The following is a 14343-nucleotide window of genomic DNA, read 5'->3' as shown; positions in this document are numbered from 1 at the left end:
ATGGACGCCCTCATGGACGCCATGCAGGGCTTCGGGGTGAGCACCACCCGCTACCTGCAGACCAACTACCAGGACGCCCGGGGCCTGTTCCTCTGGGTGTCCTGGGCGGCGGACCTCAGGAACACCTTCTTCATCTTCTTCCCGCTGTGGTTTCACCTGCGCTCCTCCGTGGGCATCAAGCTCATCTGGGTGGCCGTGATCGGAGACTGGCTCAACCTGGTCTTCAAGTGGTGAGTCCCTTTTTTGTAACCGTGGAAACGTGTCCTCCACTTTTGAAAAAGAGAAAAGAAAAGAAAGTGTTTCCGTGGCGTCCTCCAGGATCCTGTTCGGGGAGAGGCCTTACTGGTGGGTCCACGAGACGGACCACTACGCCAACGCAGACCGGCCTCACATCGAGCAGTACCCGATGACCTGCGAGACCGGCCCAGGTGAGACCCCCCCCCCCACACACACACACACACACACACATTCCTCTCTCACAGGAAATATGTTACACCCCCCCACCCCGATAACTAAATCTACGGATGTGGGTGCAAACCCAGCTGCAGGTCTGGACCCTTGGGGGATCCAGATCAGCTGCTTACACGTTAATATCCTGCGTTAGTGTGAACCTGAAGCTCTGTTTGTGATTATCATCATGCACAGGTTTAATCTTTTAAGATGCACAACAAGGTAAATAATCAAAAGTTAAAATCCTGCATTTAAACAACAACAATAGAGGTACATAAAGTGTTATCATCACGTCTCCAAAGTAAAAGTACTTGGAACCCTCCGGCTGATAAATAAGTGTATATGATATTATTATATTGTTTATATGAAGTGCTGTGGAACACACGGTCAAAATACTACTTTCAATATTTAGTACTTTATGTACATTTAGGTAGTTTGGAAGGAAGAAAAAACACAAAGCTCTTCTGCTTCTTCTGCTATTCAAATTAATTCATAATAATTGTTTGGGACTTTAGAGGGGAACAAGACATTTTGGTATTTGGTGTAACTTCTAAAATTTCACACACACACACACACACACACACACACACACACACACACACACACACACACACATACCTGAAACCAACTAGACACCGTTTTTTCTGTACAGGATTTTGTTTTATTTATAGCTTATAATATGTTCATAAATGTAAAATCTTAATTTGAGAAGTAACTTGTAACTGCAGCTGTCAAAAATATGTAAGTAGCAAATAGAAATACTAGGTATAAGTACCTCATACTTGTACTTAGTACTTTAACCACTGTCTCTAATAATAGTAAAATTAGCTAAAATTTAATTTTTTTTTTATCAATGAACCATGCAGTCATCATTCCAGCCACTGATATCCGTGTCTATGTGTGTGTGCGTGTGTGCGTGTGTGTGTGTGTGTGTGCGTGTGTGTGTGCGTGTGTGTGTGTGTGTGCGTGTGTGTGCGTGTGTGCGTGCGTGTGTGTGCGTGTGTGCGTGTGTTGTCCAGGCAGCCCCTCCGGCCACGCCATGGGAGCCGCCGGTGTCTACTACACTCTGGTGACCTCCATCCTCGCCATCGTGACCACCGGCAAGAAGAAACATGGAGGCCAGAAGTCCCCCGACCGGGACTGGTGAGTCCATGTTGCCCCCCCCCCCCCCCCCCCCCCCTCTGGGAGCTTATCACTGCGGACACGCTATCTGGAGCCGGTTGATCATTGACTCTGGAAAAATGTTGGTTTGGAGAACACAAAAAAAAAGGGGGGGGGGGGAGATTGCGAGTGAGTTGTCTTTTTGACGTACCAGCCGAAGTTCTCCTGAGAGTTCAGAACGACTGCTAATTGTTATATTGCTTTTTTTTTAAAAAAGGGCCGGGCTGATTTTAATCTGCTGCATCTTCAGTTTTGAGAAATAAAATAAAATAATAAAAAGGTTTGGTTTCGGTTGTTTCGGCAGGTACCTGAAGGTGGTTTTGTGGACCCTGTTCTGGGGGGTCCAGGTGTGCGTCTGTCTCTCCAGGGTCTTCATCGCCGCCCACTTCCCCCACCAGGTCGTCGCCGGCGTCATCTCAGGTCAGTCTGGAGGTCAACTTCTAACACCTCAATTCAGAAAAATTTGTTTTATGTATATATATATATATATATATATATATATATATAATATAATATATATATATATATATATATATTATTGTTGTTATTTTTTGTCACATTTTGGTCAATCAATCAAATTATTGTTTTATTATTAATTATTTAAAAAATAATAAATTCAATTAAAATACACAAAAAACAAACACAAATTAAATATAAATTCCCACATTCTCCGGCATACTTATCTAATTTAATTTACAAGCAAAAAATATATATCTTATTATTGTTATTTTTTGTTATATACATTGTCACATTTTAGTCAATAAATCTGATTATTTATTTATTATTAATTATTTTAAATATAATAAATTCCAATAAAATACACAAAAAACACATACAAATTAAATATAAATTCCCACATTCATCTGCACACTTAAATAATTTAATTTACAAGGAAAACATATATATATTATTATTGTTATTTTTTGTTATTTACATTGTCACATTTTCGTCAATAAATCTGATTATTTATTTATTATTAATTATTTTAAATATAATAAATTCAAATAAAATACACAAAAAACACATACAAATTAAATATAAATTCCCACATTCATCTGCACACTTAAATAATTTAATTTACAAGGAAAAAATATATATATTATTATTGTTATTTTTTGTTATTTACATTGTCACATTTTCGTCAATAAATCTGATTATTTATTTATTATTAATTATTTTAAATATAATAAATTCAAATAAAATACACAAAAAACATAAATTCCCACATTAATCTGCACACTTGAATAATTAAAATACACAAGGGATAAAACCCCATTAACAATGTATTCCGTCTAGTTTATTTCTCACTTTCTCACCTGATATTGATGGGTTGCAGGTATGATCGTGGCCGAAGCCTTCAACAGGACTCAGTGGATCTACAGCGCCAGCATGAGGAAGTACTTCGACACGACCCTCTTCCTGACCTCCTTCGCCGTGGGCTTCTACCTCGCCCTCAAGGCGGTGGGCGTGGACCTGCTGTGGACCCTGGACAAAGCCCAGAGGTGGTGCGTGAGGCCCGAGTGGGTCCACCTGGACTCCACGCCGTTCGCCAGCCTCTTGCGCAACATGGGCACCCTGTTCGGCCTGGGCCTGGGCCTGCACTCGCCCCTCTACGCCGAGACCAAGAGGAGCGGCGGCGGCGGCACGGCGGTCAAAGTCGGGTGCGTGGTCTGCTCCCTGGTGCTGCTGCACCTGTTCGACTCCTTCAAGCCGCCCACGCACAGCGCGGCGCTCTTCTACCTGCTGTCCTTCTGCAAGAGCGCCACCGTGCCGCTGGTCGCCGTCAGCATCGTGCCGTACTGCGTGAACGGCGCCCTGAGGCTGCAGAGCCAGAAGGGCGCGTGAACTCGGGACTATTTAACGGACTAAGTCTCGATGGGAAACTGTCACTGGTGTGACTGGGACACTGACCTGTGGGAGCAACCATCCAGGATGCCCCCCCCCCGGCGGCACTTACAGAGACCAGTTATGAAATGAATAATATATAATATATTCAGTTTTCAAAGTCCTTAAAAAAAGGGCCAAACGATGAACACGTGCAGCTCCTCTGTTTGAACCTCAGACGGTAACAAGTCACTCACAGCTCTCAGGTGGTTTTAGTAATGTATAAAATGTTATAGAGAGTATTTTTGAAAAATGTTTTGAATATTTTTAATAAAAAAGAAATCTTGAGAAAATGTATTCAACGCGACTCGGTTCATATTTGACTGGACTGATGATCATTTTGGCCAATTTAATGAATCTACACGACTACTAAAAGTAAAGTAAAGGCACAACATTTAAAAGCATATATATATATATATATATATATATATATATATATATATATATATATATATTCTGTTGGGTAGTATAATCTATAACAATGCATTATATATACACACACACACACACACACACAAATGTCCCATTCCAACCAGCCTGAATATGAATCATTAACTGCACGCCGGCCTTTAGCCCGACGTGACGCGATGACACAGATCCACACGTCACGCCGCCGCCTAGAGACGACGGACATTCAATATTTGTCTTTTTGTGTTTTGCAGAACACACACACACACACACACGATACTTAACGAAGTTACATGTAGAAACAAACAGTGACACAATTTGATAATGCAAAACAATTGCAGATATTAAGATGTTGCATCATCGTTGCAGGTGTCAGTTCTGGTCCTGGTCCTGGTCCTGGTCCATGGACACCTTTCAGATTCAGATTGATAACACCAACATATAATCAATACATCTGAATCAGAGAAGTGTTTATTGCCCGGTAATTTGACCACACAAGGTGAAAAGTGCATTACAATAAACACAGACATAGAATAAAACAATAAAACAATACAAAATATAATAAAAATATAAAGATACACCTTAATTGATCCGTTGTTGAAATTTACAAGCTACCCAGCAGTATGTAAAGTACTAAATATGTCTTTTTACAACGTTGTGTTGCCTTCATCCGCCCACCGCTGGGACATTGAACGTTGTAATACCATATACGACCAGCGGGTGGCGGTGTTTTACCATCAACCCGTCAGCTTAAGCACACGAAGAAGAAGAACCCGGAAGTACTACGGCTCGCTCGCTCCCACGTCGCTGCGGTAACGCCGGTAAAGTGTGTCTTCCGGTGCGGCCGAAGCCTCGAAAATGATGCTCCCGGCTTGAAGAGACTCTTCCCCCGGTCCACGATGTCCAAACTGCGGGCGGTGAAGGCGCTGGTGGCCGAGAGACTGGCGGCCGCCGCGGAGGAGATCTCCAGCGCGGCGGAGAAGAAGCTGCGGCTCACGTCGGGTTTGTAAACAACAATAAATACCTGCTTTTTAAAAAAAAATTTAAATGAAGTAAAAGTATCAACAATACGGTGTAAAAGTACTCTGTTACAAGTTAAAGTGCTGCAGTCAAAAGTTTTTTTTACTTACGTTAATTTACAAAAGTAATTTTGCGTCATTATACATAATGTAAAAAGTACACATGATGCACCATCATTTATTTGTGTATTATATTAACTCAACTCTTTATTTATAGATGAATGTAGTCTCTTCTTTCCCCCACCAGGTTCTCTCTCTCTCTCTATATATATATATATATATCTATATCTATATATCTATATATATATAAAAATAACTTTTGAATGTAGGGTATTTTCACAACGTGCTATTACTTTAACTTAAGTAAAAGATATGAATACTTGTTTGTTCACCACTGGTCTAAGAGTCTTAAAATCATTATTCTTATTGAACGTAGAATAAACATTTCTTAGACATTAAAAAAAAAGAGAGAAATAAAAGAAATGACCAAAGATATTCTTGCAGCCGAGTTATTCTCGCATTGATTCCTAATTGTACCAGATGCTCCTCCTCCAGATATGACCCCTGAGCAGCAGAGGGCGTCCGTGCACGAGCGGCTGTCGGCGGTCGCCGACGAGATCTTCAGGATTCTGGAGAAAATGTTGGGCGAGGACGGGGCAGAAGTCTCCGGTTCCCACGAGGAGATCCGAGGTGAACGGCAGCCGGAGGCCGATGTACACGGAACAGGTGCGTTACACGTTTTAATAAAGGTTATGATGCAGGAATTAGTCATGGAGTGTTCATTGATTTTGTTTCCTGTCGATAACATTTAACTTGTCGTCATTATATGAATCGGAGATGAAGTGAAATTGATAAAAGCAGTTTATGGATGCATTGTACTGAGGCCCTATATATAAAATATTTATTTATTGAATCACTCAGAATCACTTTACTTTTAGCTGGTGAATTTGTGGTACATGTGGATTCAGGTGACTGCAAAATAAAGTTTCTTTTTGTTGCTCATGCAGGAAAGTTTGTGTTTATTCAAGTTTTCTGTGTGTCCGCTCTGAATTTCCTCTTCCATCTTTTCTTCAGGCGGACCGCCGCTCTCTCCGGAGGACGCTTCCTCTGAGCAGATCCCCAGAACATCGGCTCCACCTCGGGGTAAAGACGCGTCTACGGAGGCCGACCGTGAGCCGGTCCACGTCGAACCGCCACGCTTTCACCGGACACAAAGAGCACAATCGGCGATGGAGACGGAGACGCTGGCGCCTAGCGACCGCGAGGTTCTCTCGAAGGATTCGAGCGAAGACGACGACGACGAGACGAGCGAGAAACGCCTCGAATCGAACAAAAGCAGAACCTTCGAGAGTCGCGGTCACGGCGACGATTGTTGCGAAATGTGTGGAAGGTCTTTCCTCCAAAGCGCCGCTGGGAAGAAACTCCCAAAACGGGAAAGTAAAGTTTCCGCGACGACCGAGATCCAAACCACGGGGCGGAGCCGCTGTCGAGTGTGCGGGAAGTTCTTCCGCTACAGACGCTCGTTCCTGAAACACGTTCTGGCGCACGGACGGACCTCGGATCTGTGCGGCGCCTGCGGGAAACACCTGGACCCCGACGAGAGCCTGAAGGTGCACCTGCAGACCCACGGCGAAGAAGACGGGGATCAGACGGGGGACGGGCGGTCAGAGGAGGAGGAGGAGGGCGAGGACTCTGACGCAGAGAGTCCAGCGGGCGGGGACAGCGACGAGGAGTGGAGGGACGGCGAAGGAAGCGACGGAGGCAGCGAGACCAAAGAGGGGGCGTGTTCACGAAAAGCGAAAACTAAAAGACCAAACAAACCCAAAGGGGCTAAAAATAAGGATCACGCGGAGTCGACGCCTCTGAAATACCGCTGCAAAGTCTGCGGCAAGTACTTCTGCTACAGGGCCTCGTTCCTGAAGCACGTGCAGGAGGACGAGGCCGCCGCGGACCTCTGCGGCGTGTGCGGCGAGCGCTTCGAGTCCTCGGACGGCCTGCGTCTCCACCTGCAGGCGTACGTGCGGACCAACGACTGCGAGGCGTGCGGCAAACACTTCGACGGCCGCAAGCAGCTGGAGGCGCACGCGCGCACGCACACGGGCGAGAAGCCGTACGTCTGCGGCGTCTGCGGCAAGGCGTTCGCCCAGAACGGGAACCTGGCGGGCCACATGAGGGCGCACACGGGCGAGAGGCCGTACGCGTGCAGCGTGTGCGGCCAGAGCTTCGGCTTCAAGGAGTACATGACGGCGCACATGCGCATCCACACGGGCGAGAAGCCGTTCCTCTGCAGCGTCTGCGGGAAGGGCTTCAGGCAGCGCGGCACGCTGAAGACGCACACGATGATCCACACGGGCGAGTCCACGCACCGGTGCGCCGTGTGCGACAAGCGGTTCTACAAGAGCGGGGCGCTGAAGATCCACATGAGGTCCCACACGGGGGAGAAACCCTACCTGTGCAACGTGTGCGGGAAGAGCTTCACGGCCAGCGGCTCGCTCACCAAGCACATGGGCGCCCACGAGGGCGAGCGGGCGCACGCCGGGAAGGAGGACTCAAGGAGGAGGTCACGAGTTTAGAGGATTCTCTCCCAATTATTTAGCGACTTATTATTTCTTTGTTATAATGTTTAAAATACCTGGTTCACATGTTTTGTAGCCTCTGTATTTAATGTTCTACGTGGTGCTGAGGAAAAAAATAATAATTATATATATACACATAATTTTTTTTTTCCACTCATAACCTCTGAAATGTGACACAAATGTTTAACATAAGTTCAACTTTAATTTAAAAAAAGATAAACGACACTGCGATACGATTAATTCTTTTTCCAAAAAAAACTAGACTATGAATTTTTTTATGACATGCTATTCTATACTATAATTTTTAATTTTTTACATTATAAATTCAGGATTCTTTTTGTTTACATTTTTTACGGCGTACTACGAGTTGATGGGACGTTTTTTGTGACATACGATACTATGAATTTTTTTACAGGATTTTGTTTTGAACAAACTTTTTAATGAAACCTAAATTTTCTTTTTCCACATTATAAATTCACGATTATTTTTGGGTTTACATTTTATGAGTTGATGTTTTTTGTGACATACGATACGAGACGATCATTTCATGACTTTCAACATATAATATGAAATAAGATATCTTTATGTTCGGTGTGCATCTACTGACCATGAATCAACACCCCTGATATGATTTAAAACACAAACTCACAGACGTTCAGTTTAAACACAGTTTATTTTTCTGTTTAAATAATTGCTTGGATCATCCAGTGTAGGCTATGTTGGCTTGTCATACATGTCGGTACCAGATTCATCATCAACGACGGATGCTTGGGGAGGTTTTGGTATGAAAAAAGACAAAAAACGGAAGGAAAATACACAGAAGATCACATTATGTTTTAACAATGTGCATAACAATACTGTGATTTTTATTTTTTTTTCAACAGTCAATAAAAAGAACAATATTTGGATAATGGGGCAAAAAAAAAAGAAGAGATTCCCTGTTCTCATGTAATTAGAACCTGTTAATAAAGATAAGTCATCAAAACCGTCAAAATAAAAGTATCGGTTGCCCCTTTTTATTTTAAGAATCACAGCAGATCTTAAAGCTTAAACTTCCTAGTTTGCATTAAGGGCTTACAGATAGATGTTTGCATTTGATGACACACACACACACACACACGAGGCTGATAGCAGTTAAACTTCCTGTGTGTGTTTTTTTCCTCCATTTTTCTTAACAAAAACAAACTTAAAAACAGAGATAGATGACAGAAGTGTGAGTTATTATGAGTGCTCCACAAGGACACAAGTACCATCTCTCTCTCCTATAAATTGTATTAGTGCTTTTTTTTTCTTTTTGAATCGTGAGGAGGAAAAAAAAAAAACGTTTAAAAAAATAAAGTGACATGCAGCAAAATATTATCTCTCTCTGAAGACAAAAAGTTCCCACGGACGAGAGCGGAAGAAGCGGTCGGCGTTAAAAGAAACGTCCTTTTGTTTAAAATCAAGCGGTTATTATTATGTTGTTGTTGTTCTTCCATTCGTTTCCCATTCAGCTTGTTTTTGTTGTTGTTTTGTTGTTCCGGCGCACCTCAAGGCCGATCTGCAAAGCGCATAAAACAAATCTGTGAAGCTACTGATTATTATTATTATTATTATTATTTGTTGTGTGTGTGTGTGTGTGATTTGTTTTAAAGAATTTATACAGTGTCATTTATATACAACCCCCCCAAAAAAAAAATCACCCATTCAATCTATTTCATTTAAAAAATAAAAGAACCGCATGGTGCAAGAAAAAAAGAAAAAGTGAACCGCACGTCTTTCCTCGTTCAGTTTTTCCTCGTTCAGTTTTTCCTCGTTTGTGCCGTTCTTTGAATTTAATTTTTTTTAGAGAACGCTCCGGCTCACGTCCTCCACGCCCCGTTTCAGTCGGTCGTTGCTCTCCAACGTGACTTTTGGTGACATGCTCATGCTGAAAACCATGCGTTGTGTACAGAGGAAGCTCCAGACGAGGTTCTTCTGGGTTTTTTGTGTTTTTTTTTTTTTTATGAGATTGACGAAGGCCTTCCAGTCTTTCTTTTTTCCTCCCCGGGGTGCGTTTTGAGTGTGTTGGCGGGCGTCAGTGGACCTAAAGGGGTTAAAAGAATTGAATTAAAATATGAAGGGATGGATGCTGTAAATGCTCCAATTACAAATATCTGATTATTTAGAGCCGTAAAGAGGCCGTTGGTTAAATCGAGCCAAACATCCAGCAGACTTAATGCTCCTATCTGTTTTAAATAATCATAAATTAATATCTTTGGCTGACAAAATAACTCTGTTAATATTAAATGTTACTTCTTTTACTATTTTCTGACAAACTAATCAATATCGAAACAAAGGGAATAGTTAATTTACTTATTCAAGCTAAATAAACGCATTATAAAATGTATATTAGTGAACCTCATAGATGTTTACAAAACCATGCTAGCAGTTTCCCTCCGCTTCCATTCTTTATGCTAAGCTAAGCTAACCCCCTGGTGGCTTCATACTTGATCTTCTCTCCTAACAACATTTCACATTTCCCCCAAATAAGAACTGTGACCCGTTGATGTTGAATGAGTGGATGACATCGTCGTACCTGGTTGAGTGGAGAGCTCCTCCGTTAGGACTGGCTCTTCTTCCCTTGCTTCCTGTTGCCGTTGGCTCCCGGCTTGCAGAGCGAGAACGAGGGAGAGAGAGAGAGAGAAAAGTCACAGTTAGCTCGGGGGGAACGCGTTATTAACGATGATGAAGTTAAAACCGCGGAGGAGGCCGCGGGCCGCATGCTGCAGGAGAGAAGAGGGGGGTTAGAATCACTATGAAGGCACACATGCGGCCATCTTTCTATATTAGTGGAGACGTCACGTTAGTCGTTGTCAGGTCAACACAACGTACGACACACTGCAGTCCAGAGGAAACACACACACACACACACACACACACACACACACACACACACACACACACACACACACACACACGGGAACATTATTAATTAATAAACTTTTTTTTTTCATCCAATTGCAGAGCAAATTGATGCAAATTAATGTGCATTTCCATTCTTTAACAGTTATACAAAACGTGAATATAAGAAGAACATAAACGGGCCAATTCTCCTGTCGGGTTGATTTAAAATGCCAAAATCAAACCTGCGCGTTTAAAAAAAAAAACACGATGTAAATGTGGCGCTCGTGTTTGTTTCATGTAAATAATTTAAAAAAACTAGAATTTCCAGCAGTTTTTTTTTTTTTTTTCCCCATCGCGTGAAAACAATGGATGGAAACTTTAATTTGAGGGAGTGAACCAACTTTGGTGCATGAGGCTACACCCTGGACCACGAGTCTGCTATTCACATCCGTCACAGCTTCATGCAGGCGAGCGAGAGGGCGACCGCAGGTCAAGAGTTCAGCGGTCGGTTTTTGTTCACGCCAACCTCAGTTTGCTCGCCGGACTTCTCCGCCTTGTTGCCCTGTCGGGAGCGCTTGCCCCTCTTCTTGCCCTTCCCCCCCGGGGTTCCTGCTGCAGAAGCACCACCAAAACCACCACCAGCACCAGCAGAATCAGTAGCTCCACCCCCAGAACCACCAGAAGCACCAGTAGCACCAGCAGCTCCTTCTGCAACAGTTTCGCCTTCACTTTCCCTCTTTTCCTCCGTGTTGAACACACGGCGGACCACCTTTCTGATCACCTGTGGGGGGGCAGAACATGTCAGGAGAGGGGTGGGGGGAGGAGGAGGAGGAGGTGTGTGTGTGTGTGTGTGTGTGTGTGCTGTAGGATAAAGATGCGCTGATGGAGGAGGGTGAGGGTGGTTACTTTTCTGGTGACCAGATTCCCGTCTTCATCTGTGAACTGCTCCTCTGTCACAGACTCTCCGGGAATGTTTTTGGCCTCCTGTCCCTGAGACGAAGGGATGAAGGGATGAAGGGTTAAAGGTCGAGTGAGGGGGTGGATGGAGGAGGGGGGGGGGGGGGGGGTATTCATCTGGTTATTTAGAATAAAACCAAGACAGCTGATGAGTTTCCTGCTGTTTAAAAAAAATCAAGATTCAAGTGCAGTTTCATTATTACGAAATTCTCAGAAAAGATTCCAAAATAAAATCCTTGACCGAAAATGACGTGAAAACGTTTCGCTCACTTTAACATTACAGCGGATTTTAATGTAAAAAAAAAAGACTTCAAAAGAGCAGAAAAACCGACTACACGTTACAAAAGCTACGGGTTCCGGTTTTAAATGCACGTAAGATCATTTATATATAATACTGCGCTGCAAGAAAAAGGCCGACAGCTTCCAGCAGATGTGTCCGGAGTGTAAAAAAAACTAATATATATATATATATATATATATATATATATATATATATATATATATATATATATATATATTCTTAACTGAATATTTCACTTTTCTTCTACTGTTATTAATAACTGAATATCTTTGGTTGTTGGACTCTTTATCAGAATAAACCAGACGCATCAGAATCATGAATACAAACAGCACTGAATATGAAAATGAGCCAAACACACAGCAACCGGGAAGCAGCTGATCCAAGCGGTGAGTAGCACTTCATGCTAGAGCGAGGCCACACACACACACACACGCACACACACACACACGCACACACACGCACACACACACACACACACGCACACAACTTCCTTCAATTTTATGGGAAAAATATTTTGGATGTATATATTTTGGAGGATATCTTTTGTATAATCTTTTGTACAATTATTTGGTAATTTTTCATTTTGGTTAAATCTTTCCGACATTTAACTCGTATTTTATATTGTTTTAAGGGATATATTTTGGACATTTCACTAATACTTCGCACTTCTCAGACTTACGTTACAGTCTCTTTTCTCTTTCCTTTTCTTTTTGTACTTTTATCCAAACAGAAACTCTTCCACCTCAAGCCTAAAAGCTTTTTATTGTGATGTTTGTTTACTTTCAATACTTTAATTCGCAGACTTTCCACTCTTTGAAAATAAACAGTTTCTCTTTCTCAGAAACACAAACACACCCAGAAACACACTTTTCAATCTATAAAACACACACAGGCTGACAAACGCACACCAGCACAGCTTAACACATCTTTTTGTTCTGGTATCCATCTCTGAGCCTCTTGTCCTTCACACACTTTGAGGCTGAAAGCTCGATGCAGGTGCACTCGGCCTCCAGCCGGGCGTACACACCTTGAGGACGAGCCGTCTGCGGTACACCCTGGTGGTGACTGTGGTCTCCTCATCGGAGCTGGAGTCCTGGGCTCTAACGCTCTCCTGACGAAGGCAGCCGGCAGCATTGTTACAGGACCGAGCACGTGTGTGTGTGTGTGTGTGTGTGTGTGTGTGTGTGTGGGAACCTTCCAATTGTGACTTTGTGGAAAGTTCAAATTAAATATCGGCCCAACTTTGCAAGGAAACAACAACTTTTTTTTAAGGCCACAGACATAACGTGTTTTTGCATGAATTTCAGCAATATATATATAAACACGTGAATAAAAAGAGTGACTCTCACCTGGACTTTGTGCTGGGACCGCTCTCCGGCCTCCTGGCGGCCTCTGCTCAGTCCCGCTGTGCTGCCGTCCTCCTGCGATCCCGTCCTCGCGGCCTCCTTTTCCTTTTCTTCGCTCGCCGCGTGGACGTGACCTCCGTTGTGTCTGTCGGCGTGAGGTGGCTCCAACGAGTCAGCCAGGCTGTCGGGGCTGCAGGGGGAGTGAAGGGTGGTGCTCAGGGAACGACCAGATTGAGAGTAAATATATATATATATATATATATATATTTCTGTATCCTACCTGCCCTCCTCGGTGCCGGGGCCGTGGCCGGTGGCGCCCGACTCTACGATCGCGCCGGACGTCTCGCATCTCCAGCCTGGAACTGAACACACGTCTTTTTCTGCTTGATGCAGTTGTTCGAGGATCGCATTCACCCGCTCCTCTGTCATCTCCTCGTCCTCCAAGCCTCCCTCCTGCTTTATATCGTCCAGCAGCCTCTGCAGCCTCTCCGGAGTCATCTCCTCCTCCTCCTCCTCCTCCTCTTCTTCTTCTTCTTCTTGCCGCTTTCCATTTCCGTGCCCGGTGTCCGAGGCAGCATCTTCTCCCTGACGCTCCAAACCAACGCCTTGCCCTGCCTTCGGTTCCTTCTCTAAGGCCTCAGCGTGCCCGTCTGTTCCCTTTCCTAACTGCTCTACCGCCCGTCTGTCGTTATCCGGCCTCTCATAATAAACCAGCCCTGTCTTTTCCTCCTGAGACGTCCCTCTTTCTCCAGCGGTCAGGGTCGTGTCTTCGGCCCCGGCCATGGGGGGCTGCGGGGCGCTGAAGGCGGCGACCGTGGGGGGGTCGCTGCTGGAGGTACTGGTGGTCTGAGTGAGGGAGAGGTCGCTAGGTCTAGTGAGCGGGACCTTGCTAGGGGAGTCTGCGCTAGCATCGCCCTCGCTAAAGAAGTCGTCTGAGCGAAGCGGGGTGGGGGGCTGGTAGTTCAGCTCTGTGGGGGTTCGCAGCTCCAGATCTATATTGTCGTATCCTGGGTGGATGGCAGGAGTAGAGGATTAGAGGGTGAGGCGATCGAAAGGGGGGAGGGAGAGACACAAACAGGGGAGGAAAGGAGGGAAGGGGTGGGTTGAGTGGTGGAGGTGATGAAATGAGAAACACTTGTAACATCTAGCATTTGTTCAAAAGTCAGACAGGTGTGACCCCGGCACACGTGAAAGCTGCGGTTTGGTTTTGGGCCGCTTGGCGGCAGCAGAACACGACGGCTGATCTGGTGAACTTACACACCAAGCAGACAGAGCGTCATCATCATGTTCGTGTCCAACAGATGAATGGAAGTCCAATATTCACGCTTCTTTAACCACGTTTAAGTCATTTGGGACATTTTCAACTTTTGAGAAGA

The 14343-nt window shown here is 44.3% G+C and overlaps 3 protein-coding genes across 7 annotated transcripts in view; 2 read left to right on the top strand and 1 right to left on the bottom strand.

The window, feature by feature from the left end:
* On the top strand, nucleotides 1-3456 carry g6pca.2 (glucose-6-phosphatase a, catalytic subunit, tandem duplicate 2). The gene is made up of 5 exons (XM_034559342.1): nucleotides 1-230; nucleotides 319-428; nucleotides 1470-1593; nucleotides 1916-2031; nucleotides 2948-3456. The coding sequence occupies exons 1-5, from the start codon at nucleotides 1-3 to the stop codon at nucleotides 3454-3456; spliced, it is 1089 nt and encodes a 362-aa protein (XP_034415233.1).
* Nucleotides 3457-4669: 1213 nt separating this feature from the next.
* Nucleotides 4670-9142, top strand: LOC117748942 (zinc finger protein 2 homolog). The gene is made up of 3 exons (XM_034559099.1): nucleotides 4670-4905; nucleotides 5478-5648; nucleotides 5997-9142. The coding sequence occupies exons 1-3, from the start codon at nucleotides 4803-4805 to the stop codon at nucleotides 7493-7495; spliced, it is 1773 nt and encodes a 590-aa protein (XP_034414990.1). The 5' UTR covers nucleotides 4670-4802; the 3' UTR covers nucleotides 7496-9142.
* The window catches only part of LOC117748933 (ankyrin-3-like), a 123948-nt gene continuing 117932 nt past the window's right edge, over nucleotides 8328-14343 (bottom strand). For 4 of the 5 annotated variants that reach the window (XM_034559081.1, XM_034559083.1, XM_034559082.1 and 1 more), the window contains 6 exons: nucleotides 13248-13974; nucleotides 12971-13157; nucleotides 11270-11353; nucleotides 10890-11144; nucleotides 10056-10127; nucleotides 8328-9563 (listed from right to left, as the gene is read on the bottom strand). In XM_034559081.1, the coding sequence (XP_034414972.1) occupies nucleotides 10080-10127; nucleotides 10890-11144; nucleotides 11270-11353; nucleotides 12971-13157; nucleotides 13248-13974 (1301 nt within the window). In that variant the 3' untranslated portion in view covers nucleotides 8328-9563; nucleotides 10056-10079. The remainder of the gene's footprint in view (nucleotides 9564-10055; nucleotides 10128-10889; nucleotides 11145-11269; nucleotides 11354-12970; nucleotides 13158-13247; nucleotides 13975-14343) is intronic. The other variant, XM_034559085.1, reaches the window with a different exon arrangement.

This window comes from Cyclopterus lumpus, chromosome 19, assembly GCF_009769545.1.
Source record: "Cyclopterus lumpus isolate fCycLum1 chromosome 19, fCycLum1.pri, whole genome shotgun sequence".
NCBI lineage: Eukaryota > Metazoa > Chordata > Actinopteri > Perciformes > Cyclopteridae > Cyclopterus > Cyclopterus lumpus.
This window is presented reverse-complemented; position numbering and strand designations above follow the sequence as displayed.

Coding starts and splice junctions, on each gene's coding strand:
- g6pca.2 (XM_034559342.1), top strand. CDS start 1: ATGGACGCCCTCATGGACGCCATGCAGGGCTTCGGGGTGAGCACCACC. Junction 231..318: donor CTCAACCTGGTCTTCAAGTG/GTGAGTCCCTTT, acceptor GGCGTCCTCCAG/GATCCTGTTCGGGGAGAGGC. Junction 429..1,469: donor GACCTGCGAGACCGGCCCAG/GTGAGACCCCCC, acceptor TGTGTTGTCCAG/GCAGCCCCTCCGGCCACGCC.
- LOC117748942 (XM_034559099.1), top strand. CDS start 4,803: ATGTCCAAACTGCGGGCGGTGAAGGCGCTGGTGGCCGAGAGACTGGCG. Junction 4,906..5,477: donor GAAGCTGCGGCTCACGTCGG/GTTTGTAAACAA, acceptor CTCCTCCTCCAG/ATATGACCCCTGAGCAGCAG. Junction 5,649..5,996: donor GGCCGATGTACACGGAACAG/GTGCGTTACACG, acceptor TCTTTTCTTCAG/GCGGACCGCCGCTCTCTCCG.